This window comes from Lasioglossum baleicum, chromosome 7, assembly GCF_051020765.1.
Source record: "Lasioglossum baleicum chromosome 7, iyLasBale1, whole genome shotgun sequence".
NCBI lineage: Eukaryota > Metazoa > Arthropoda > Insecta > Hymenoptera > Halictidae > Lasioglossum > Lasioglossum baleicum.
In genome coordinates, this window is record NC_134935.1 from 15,920,176 (window position 1) to 15,929,976 (window position 9,801).

General features: G+C 42.5%; 2 protein-coding genes across 3 annotated transcripts; one reads left to right on the forward strand and one right to left on the reverse strand.

Moving 5' to 3' along the window:
- The first annotated feature begins 98 nt into the window (after positions 1-98).
- Positions 99-6,207, forward strand: LOC143210827 (mutS protein homolog 5-like). 2 transcript variants are annotated; one of them, XM_076428043.1, is made up of 11 exons: positions 99-874; positions 1,456-2,003; positions 2,100-2,475; positions 2,561-2,762; positions 2,828-3,064; positions 3,126-3,264; positions 3,622-3,985; positions 4,049-4,261; positions 4,460-4,600; positions 4,670-4,728; positions 4,800-6,207. In XM_076428043.1, exons 2-11 carry the CDS (start codon positions 1,516-1,518, stop codon positions 4,891-4,893), a joined length of 2,313 nt encoding a protein of 770 aa, XP_076284158.1. In that variant the 5' UTR covers positions 99-874; positions 1,456-1,515; the 3' UTR covers positions 4,894-6,207. The 2 variants fall into 2 exon arrangements, with proteins under 2 accessions (XP_076284158.1, XP_076284157.1); XM_076428042.1 differs by having other exon boundaries at positions 3,622-4,261.
- On the reverse strand, positions 5,343-8,730 carry Rpa-70 (replication protein A 70). The gene is made up of 12 exons (XM_076428044.1): positions 8,571-8,730; positions 8,460-8,507; positions 8,193-8,389; positions 7,576-7,727; positions 7,409-7,496; positions 7,171-7,333; positions 6,850-7,054; positions 6,601-6,713; positions 6,117-6,515; positions 5,963-6,046; positions 5,699-5,893; positions 5,343-5,612 (listed from the first exon to the last, which is right to left on the reverse strand). The coding sequence occupies exons 1-12, from the start codon at positions 8,598-8,600 to the stop codon at positions 5,499-5,501; spliced, it is 1,788 nt and encodes a 595-aa protein (XP_076284159.1). The 5' UTR covers positions 8,601-8,730; the 3' UTR covers positions 5,343-5,498.
- Between the last annotated feature and the right edge of the window lie 1,071 nt (positions 8,731-9,801).

Here is a 9,801-nt window from a genome sequence, read left to right on the forward strand (position 1 = left end):
GAATGTCTAGAAAGCGGAGCATCGGCTTCGTTCAGCAATAGAACCAGTAAAACTACGGTTTGTTGCATCGTTTTCTCCAATAAAACACAGAGTACTTCGTTGCGTTTGAATTTTCTCTTTGATGCCGCGCGAAAGCGACCCTATACCGTGCGCGTGCGCAGGCGCATGCGTGGATCGACGGAATCGTTCACGGTAAGTTCATAGTAGCCAACGGATTCGAGTCGTTTGAATTGCGAATCGTTGAACGCAAAATGTACGACGCTACGAAGGAATTTCTAGGAAGCGGAGCATCGGGTTCGTTCGACAACGGAACCGAAAGCGGTGGAACTCGCCGATCAGTGATTTCTATCGGCCTACTGTACGAGCAACACCTTCTACGATATTCTCCCTCGTTCCCCACGAAAGTCGCTGACTCGACCGACCCATTAACCCTTAGCACTCGAGTGGTGACTCAGAGTCACCAGTAAATCCACGTACCATTATTCACAATATTGTTCATATTATTAAATATGTTGATATCTAATCAATTACTAAATATTTACGAATTGTATGAGGTATTATATCAACTTAATATCCACAAAATGAAAGAAGGGAATTATTCTAGGTCGGAAGAAATGTTTAATTTTCGAGTTGAAATAGCTCCGAGTGCAAAGGGTTAATCTCTCATCTTTCGCGTTTTATCGTTAATCCGACGCTCGCTCGTAGACGCTCCGAATTCGAAGGTTTGCTGTCGGAGAGCAGCGACGAGGAGGAACAGTCTGCGATTTCAAACGCGAACAAAACCGCGAGAGCAAGGGTCGAGACTGCCGCAGCCTCGAATCCGATCAGTTCCGACTTGCCTTACCCGAGGGAGGTGTCCGAAGATTCGAACGAGGTGAGTATATGTATACATAATAGCTAGTAGGGTACATATAGTGAACGAAATAATTATAGGTTCATATCATTTTTATAATATAAGTGTGTTTCATGTATGAGTACACACTCTTTTATTATTAGTAAGTGATTCGTCACAATGTAATTAGTAGAACACATAATGTATTTGAATATCATCATTTGTATTAATGTTTTTATTAATCAATATTACAAAAATTTGGAATTGTTGTGCGAAATAAATATATACACTACTGTGCAAAAGGAAGGAGCATCCAATAATTATAAGATATATAATATGACAAGCAATATCTTTATGTAGAAATTGTATAATGATAGATTTATTGCATTTAAAGTATTAGATAATTCGCAATAACGCATATTCTCAATACTATTCAATTAAACAACGGAATCCTTTTTGAAAGCTTATTACTGTGTTCTTAATTTTTTACGCTTTTCTATTAAATATGGCCGGACGCTTCTTCCTTCTGCAAAGCAGTGTAGGTTCACTTAATCATTTTATATAAGTTGAACTTAAAAAAATATTACACATGTATATTAATTAATCGCTTGTCCGTCTGGCAGGTAATTTTGACGGCACTCTGGAGGAACAATCGTTGGCTGGGTGCCGCGTGCTACGACTTCATGATGTCCAGGTTGAGCGTGATGGATGACACAATCGACGGTCCGGAGAGTTTCGATGTAGTGAAGGCGTTGTACAGGCAGTACAAACCGCGTTACTTGGTGACGATCGCCGGCTCGCCGGCCGCGTTCATCAACACCTTGAAGAAAGCGATCGTGACGGTAGCAACGCAGAGAGATGCCGAGCGATCGTGTTCATCCGCCACGGAGGAGGATGTTCCGTGCAACGACTACTTGAAGATCGTCTCCAAGAAGGAGCACAGCTTCGAGCGGTGCTCGCACAGAGTCAGGTGCCTCCAATTGGCATCGGAGCCGAGGAACGCGAGCAACGTCGACAGGATCACTTTCCTGAACAGTATCCTGAACTTCAAGTCCGCCGCCATGATCCACGCACTCGGGCTGCTGCTGCTCTTCATTGATAAACATTGGAACGAGATCACTCTCGATCTATCCGGCAAGCCTACTTTCCTTTCCCTCGGCCACATGGCGTTGTAAGCGACCAAATCTTTTTGTAGAGTGTACCTTTGAAGGCTTACACGTTTTTATACCTACGTATTTTTATGCTCGTTGCGCCCGGACCCGTCCAGGCAAGATCTGGTGATGGTGGACGACGACACGTACAGAGCGCTGAACATCGTGCAAGACAGGGATCATCCTAGCCTATTCAAATTTGGCCAGAGTACGAGAAGCGGCGGCACCAGCGTATTCTCCCTGTTCAAGAGTTACTGTCGCTCGAAGCCCGGCGCTCTGTTTCTCTGGAAAACGATGCAGCATCCAACTCGCGATGCCAAGCTGCTCGAGGAAAGATTGAACGCAGTCGAATTCTTGCTGAATCCGAGCAATCAGAGCATCGTCGAGAGTTTGTCGTCCTGCTTGAATCACGTCGATCGCCTGTCCAGCGCCGTGCTCGCCTGTTCCTCGGGACCGCGAGCGAAACCCTCCAATTGGCACAAACTCCACAAGGTCGGCAACACCAGATCTCCGTTTTCTGTCTCCCGGATTCGTTCTCGTCACCGAACAACCGTTCACCGACTCATTTTCTTTCCAGACCGTGTCGCACGTGATCCGCATCGCCGACTTGTGCGAAAGGCACACCGGCGGAATCGAGATTTTCAGACGCATCACGAACAGCGTGACCAACGAAATGCGATACGTGAAATATTTTATCGAATACATAGTGGACTTCGCGCAAAGCAGGTGGGAGAGGAAGCTCGTGGTCAAGCCCAACGTGGACCCGTTGCTGGACAAACGTAAGCAAGATCCCACCTTCTTAGCTGCAGCGGAACCGATCCCGAATAATCCGATCGTTCGTCAGTGAACCAGACGCGACGCACCCTGCCCGAGCTGCTCACGCAAATGGGGGAGAAGGACCTGCGGGAACATCTTCCTGCATCGGTGACCGGCTGCAACATGGTCTATTTGCCAAACATCGGTTACGTCCTGGCGATAAATCAATGGCAGCCAACTCCACCGGAGGACGTGGAAATCCCAGACTTGGAGTTCAAATTTAGCATAAATGACGTGCACTACTACAAAAGCTTCTCGGCAAAAGGTTGGTGTAGTGTCGCCGAAACGTTGTTCTCCAACTTTCGCCGTTTACTGCTTCGTTTTAGAACTGGACGAGACCGTGGGAGACATAATCCTGAAGATAGCGATTCGGCAGAATCGCATCGTGCAGAAATTGTCGCGATACGTGAAGAAGAACGCGGGATCCATCCTGCGAGCGATCGATCAATGCGCGGAACTTGACATGTAGATCACGTTCTCCATCTACAATCTACAGCATGGGACATGGAATCACCGACGAGGTATAAGGATTGACCTATCATCCAATTTATTTTTGCGGCCCACATTTGCATGCAGATGAAGCGATCCAGCACGCGAAATAACGATTCAGAACAGAAATAGACTTATTTGTTTATTTGTAGCATGAAGATTCTGGCATAAAGTCGTCTAAATCGCGTGAATGATGACAGGTCTATCTTTATATCTAGTCGGTGATAGGAATAGAGCCTATATCCTATGTTCTATATCCTATATCCCATGTCCTTCCCTATATCCATTCGTACTTGAAACACACCAATCTTTCGCGAGATGCTTGGGTTGTAGGTTGATGGCGTTCGCCAGGGTGGCGCGCGACTACAACTACGCGAAGCCAACCATAATAGGGTCGAAAATGATCGACGCGAAAGAAACGCGGCATCCGTTGCTCGAGTTTTCGACGACTTTCGTTCCGAACGATGTACGATCCGGAAACGGAGGAAGCCTGATCAAAGTCTTGACCGGACCAAACTCCTGCGGCAAGAGCGTCTACCTGAAACAGATCGGGCTGCTGATATTCATGGCTCATATCGGTTCATACGTGGCCGCGAAATCGGCCACGATAGGAATAGTCGATCGCATCTTGACCCAAATATCGAACACGGAGAGCATCGGTTTGAACGCGAGCTCCTTTTTGCAAAAACTTCGACAGGTTCGGCATAGAATGCTCTCGCAATTGTTGAATCAATTCGATCGTCGTTCGTTCCAATTTCAGATCAACATGGCCCTCCAAGCGTCTACTGCCAATTCTGTGGTGCTCACGGATGAGCTGGAGAGAGGAACGACAGAATCGAGCGGTCGGTCGCTGGTCGCTGCGGTGCTCAGCGATTTCGCGGCTAGGGGAGAACAGTGTCCGCACATTTTCACAGCAACCCACGCGCACGCTGTTCTCAATATGATCCCCCAAACGCCGTTGATCGAACTGCAGGTAATCGTTTACTAGACTCACAACATCAAAGAGTATGCATCTCTCGAAACCATTCAACCTTATATGTAAAAACATTCTTCGCTGCGAATAACCATAATGATGAAAATCGAGGTGGTATTATCTGGTGAACCACCCTGTAGTCTCTCGACATTCTCGGTTCGTCTGGCTCCATTCTTGCTTCGTCTTTTTGCTTCGCAGACTTTCGAGTTCGTCGTCGATGAGAACGATTCGTTGACGCTTCTGCATCGACTGACCAGCGGCAGCGTGTCGCGCAGCTTCGCTCACTCTGCGGCCCGGGTCGCCGGATCGGACGAAAACATCGTCGAACGAAGTTTACAGGTAGAGTTCGCTCGGAAGTATAACCAGCGCGCAACGCTCCGAATTGAACAAGATTTTTCTGCTTTCCAGGTATATGAGTCGATCAGGCGCAACGCTCTTCCTTCGCGTGTTGGCGGACGTGGGAACATGTAAGAATCGATTTCAAGATCGCTCTTGATCCATCTTATTATTGACTCCTCTGACGTAAAATCGATTTCAGGTTACAGCTCGTCGCGGAACTTTGCGAGTCCCAGCCAAACGTCGATCTGGAACAGTTGAAAACGTTGATCCAAAAAATCATGGTTTCCAAGTAGTCGGAACCACGGTGCATTATACAGGTGTGCCGACCACGACTTAGCATCTCTGTAATGCTGAAATTTGGAGGCAGATGAGTCGTAATTCTCTGGCCGCCGCCAGACGGCGCATGGTTCCAGGTACCGTACGTGTGCGAAGAGTGTGATTGTGTGTATGTATTCAGCAGCGCAATCTCATTCGCACATGTACAGTACCTGGGACCATGCACCGTCTGGCGGCGGCCAGAGAATTACTCATCTGCCTCAGTTTTTTGAGGGAAGTCGGCACACCTGTATAATGCACCGTGGTCGGAACAATGGTGTATCTAGATGAAAACAGAATAAACAAAACTTGAGTTTCATACAGTTTGTTGTTTGTTGAGATACTCGTCGGTGGTTCTCCGCGCTTTCTATCGAAATAGTTGATGGTGAACTACGTAAAACTGTGTCAGTGACGTAGGTAATAAATAAATGTAGAATGCTGACATTGTCCATTCTGTAATTGCTTGGAAGAAGTCTTCGCAATTTTAGAAAAGATACGCTTGACTTTATTAAATATACAAGATATTAACGATATAAGAAAATACTTGGTTTGTAAATACATGTAAGGTAACTATAAGTAATGCTCAAGCCTTTTCGATGCCAGCTAACTCTTTGATCTGAGTTATTAAGTAGTTGTTGTACACTTTGTAATCCATCGGGGATATATTAATGCAAGTGGCTTTCAATCTATGTTCATCCTGCAAATAAGAATCACTTTAAGATTCCGAACCTATTCGAACCTGGTACAACACAGTTATATTTGATGTTGCTGTAAGTAACTTACACTGAATACTTCTACTTTGGCTCTTATTTTAAATATGAAACTCTTGAACGTCGCATCACCGAATTTCTCGAGATATGCCTCGTTATCATTCTCCTGTAATTCTCCAAGTTCTTGAGCTGTGGCGCCTAATATCTTTTCTGCATCTTCACTGAAGGCAGAGGCCCATTGATTCTCTGACCAATCTGCCAAGTTCACCTGGAACGATTAAATACCCATAAATATCTTGTTCGCTAAAAGGTAATAAAATTATAATATCATACTCACGCTAGCCAGCAAACGGTATCTGTAATTGGGATACTCTTTATCGCACTTCTCGCATCTGTACATATCATTGGCTTGATCGATCAGCTGTAGAATACAACTTGCTAATTAATCAGATCTTTCCTTGTTATAAAATGAAGCTGACAAAACTAATTACCTTCTTCTTGCAACTATCTGAAGGACACGCTTTGTAAAGAGCATTTTCGATACGAATCATGTTCACGGTTGCCTTCACCGTGTATATATCAGTGCCTTTGGAGCCTAATTCCTGGTCCTTAGCTTCTTTAAACGTGAGCCATGGACCACTTGCACCGCCAGCACCTCCAAGTGCTCTAGACAGTGACTTCGCTTCCTCGTTGCGACCAACTGTGTTGAACCAACCACGTAATTTATGTGCCTCTGGAATGTCTGGGTCAAGTTGGAGAACGGAAGAACTGAGAGTAGATAGATTTTTTCCGCCATTGAATTCACCGACTCGTGCTCCTTTGATCGCCAACAGTGGATTCGTGGACCCTTCAAAGGTCTCGGCTTGCGAGCCCCACAACGTAAGAGTGACCTGAAGATACATAATATACAATATCCGAAATTGGAGGGTAGGTAGCTGTTCTGCAGGTAGTTGTTCATCGTTAAAGGTAACTCACCATTGTGTTAGTTTCATCGACAAGATTAACATCTCTTTTCTTCATTTCTCTGCCCGTGGTTCGCGATGTCAGCGATTGTACGTCACCGCAGGACTTAACCACTCCCAAAATATCTGTAATTTATTACTATGCAATACAAGCAATACACACTAATGAATTCTGTGTCAAGTTGCATCTACTCATTGTTGTCGTAAATGCATAATATCCACAGTCTACTAATGAATCACAATCAAACGATCATTCAAGTACCTATTATATCGTTCTTCTCTTTAATTTCAACGTCTTTTATCGGCACAAAGTCAAATTGAAGAGAAGGAATATCATTCCCAGCATCGTGGCATGGAATGATTTCTGAGTCTCCAGTTAGAGTCATCTCGTAATCGTTTCTCAAATTGTTGAACTGTTTGTTCGCTGTTTTTAAAGTAGCTCTGGAAATGTAATACACTTTTCCAATCTGTAATACATATTTCGTATTAAGATTTGAAGAATGTGCAACAGCGATACAGTATTCTCTGTGTTAGACCCGAGCTTTTTACTGTTGCGGAGAGCATATTATACCTAAAATAATACCTCAAGCATATCATAGAATTTATCGCACTGATCTTTGAACGCTGTACACCTAATCTCCCCGCTCTCATCGACCAGATCCATGGAAAATAGTTTTCCTTCACCACGAGAATTACTCCAGGTTCTGATATCGGATTTACTGACAACTCGTGCTTTTATTACCCACCTGTAAAACTATTTTGTATTTAAGGTTTCTGTTAAAAAACGGCGAGACTTACGGGATAACGTAGTTTATACTTGCCTATTTTGATAAGGACTCAGAGCAACAATTGGAGTTGTCGATATGTCATTGGTGGAAGCAGGATTTGAAGTTTGTTTTTGCATGAAATCTATCGAAACAACAATAAGACTTGCAATTATTGTTATCTCATAAGAACTGTACAAATCATATTACTAATTCAATACTACCATTCTTTTTTTGTGGCGAAGGTCTTGTAAGCGGTGCTGATTGCGCTGGTTTAGAATCAGGTTCAGGTTCTGCATTGGTTGGGTTTCCAATCTTGTGACCAACCTGATCACCGGGAACCTTTACTTCTATATTTAATATCACCATCACGCGTCTAAATTAGAGAACACACAAAATCATTCACTGTAAAAGACTGGAGTACAGATTGTCGAATCTAGCTGTGCGACTGAATGACCCCCGCAAGGGGAAATGACCCCGCTGCGCAATGGTAAATAGGCGGAACTTCGCAACGATAGAGAACTGATCGTCACCTGTTAAACGATGCACGTGGCGACAGTTCAGTTAAAAAGTAAAGTGACGCAAGTGTATTCACACAAACATATAAACAGTTGTTTTCTATGTTTACTGCTGTAAGAAATAATGGACAGTACGCTCTTTTGACAAAGTGTGTACCTTACTGTTCACATGTTGCATCCTTCTCTCATTGAGTGCGGTCTTCGTTTTTTTCTACGCATTCCTAAGTTTTGGTCAACCGCACAGCTAGATTTGACAAGCTGTATATCAATTAAAATAATATGATAAGTTGTGAAGCACTACATAAAAAATGAATATTGTTTACTTTTGTTTTCCAGCATTGTTGACCATGCTGATTGCGTATCTGTTTATCTGACAAATAGTATAGTCAGTTAACACATTATCTGTTATCATTGTGTTTAACTGTGTGGCCAGCATTGTGAATGAATTTATTCTCTTTCCATCGGATACAAGCAGCCTGTAGCGTTCTCCACTGTTCGAGCTTGCTAATTTTTTGTTTCCCTGTACATACAGAATAAACATTAATAATGTCATCGATTTAAATCGTTACACATACATATGAAATGCTTACCAGGATTTGTAAGACCGGCTTATCAACATCCACGCCGCTCATAATTTTCTAGAAGTAAATACAGAAGAAGTCAAATAATTTGTTAGGAACGAAATATATTTCGAAACTTACATCTATCGATCCTTCAGTGAGCGAATACATTTTCAACAATAATAAACTTAACTTGAAACGTTCGCGACAAGTAACGATACTCCGAAATCAAAGGGAACTATTTCGACCTTGCTGTTTATGTGTGTTTATGATATTATGAAATGTAGATGGACGAGCTCATCCAATGCCACAGAGTTATCTGGAATAAGAGAGTCCTCTGCAGTCCTCTGTCTCCACACATTATTTAAATAGTGCAACAAATCTGTTCCTTTTAAAGGTGTTTATTATACGTAAATACTAATTACAGCTTCACAGAAAACGACGGAATTTCGAGACAATCGCTTTTTACAAGTTAAAAATAATTCAAACATTGACAGTTCGATAAAAGACATTTCCAAAATGGTTTTGCAAGGTTGGCCTTACTGATACGTTATTTCCCGCCACTTTTATTGGCGCCAAAAAGATCGACACTACTTTATACCAGAGAGATATCCTCTCTGTTTATACATTTTAAATATATTAAACAAAAAAATAGTAGTAGATATTAAATATTAGTTAATAGAGTTTTGTTTGGTCTTTATGAAGTGTTATTGGTCAGGTTGCGGTAACATAACCTAGTCAGTTTTAGACAGCACGGTTGTTTCGAATAAACCAACCGTGAAACAATGATGTTCAGGTAAAACGTAGAATTGTTGAACTTCAGAGTTCTTTGAAATCGATTTCAGATCAAATAAAATAAAAATTATTTTAAAAATGTTTTCCGGTGAATAACTACATTACCATGAGTCGATAATATCATATAAAACTTCCATTTTGAAAATAATCATTCATTATGAATGTAAATAACGTTACTATCATTTCATCGTGCATAGAGATATTAGATCTATATTTGCATTAATTGTTTTTACCAATAACCGTGACTAGCCGTCAAGATATACGACACCATGTTTCAAACAATTCCGTGTATAATCTTACAAAGTAACATAATCTATTATAGATTCCGTGGCGCCTACGCGTATTCGGAATGACTCATTCGAATTGTTATTACGCGGAATAGATTGTTGTTTAATGAGGTCACCGAAATTCTGAATTCATGACATTAAATTTTCGCCGGTGAATTATATAGAACTTACTTCCGATGTGGACTGATGACAAACACGTGGACTGATTCGACGACTGTTTATAACAATGACATCATTAATATTTCGAATATAATTGGAGTAGTCTAACAACTGCACTGCTTAGTTTGCTG

What these genes read in the sequence shown, in the direction of transcription:
- LOC143210827 (XM_076428042.1), top strand. Translation starts at nt 1,516, where the DNA reads ATGATGTCCAGGTTGAGCGTGATGGATGACACAATCGACGGTCCGGAG. An exon ending in CAAAAGCTTCTCGGCAAAAG is followed by an intron (nt 3,065 to 3,125) that starts GTTGGTGTAGTG and finishes GCTTCGTTTTAG; the next exon opens with AACTGGACGAGACCGTGGGA. An exon ending in TCGTCGAACGAAGTTTACAG is followed by an intron (nt 4,601 to 4,669) that starts GTAGAGTTCGCT and finishes TCTGCTTTCCAG; the next exon opens with GTATATGAGTCGATCAGGCG.
- Rpa-70 (XM_076428044.1), bottom strand. Translation starts at nt 8,600, where the DNA reads ATGTATTCGCTCACTGAAGGATCGATAGAT. An exon ending in CTGAGTCCTTATCAAAATAG is followed by an intron (nt 7,334 to 7,408) that starts GCAAGTATAAAC and finishes ATAGTTTTACAG; the next exon opens with GTGGGTAATAAAAGCACGAG. An exon ending in AGAGAAGAACGATATAATAG is followed by an intron (nt 6,714 to 6,849) that starts GTACTTGAATGA and finishes AATAAATTACAG; the next exon opens with ATATTTTGGGAGTGGTTAAG.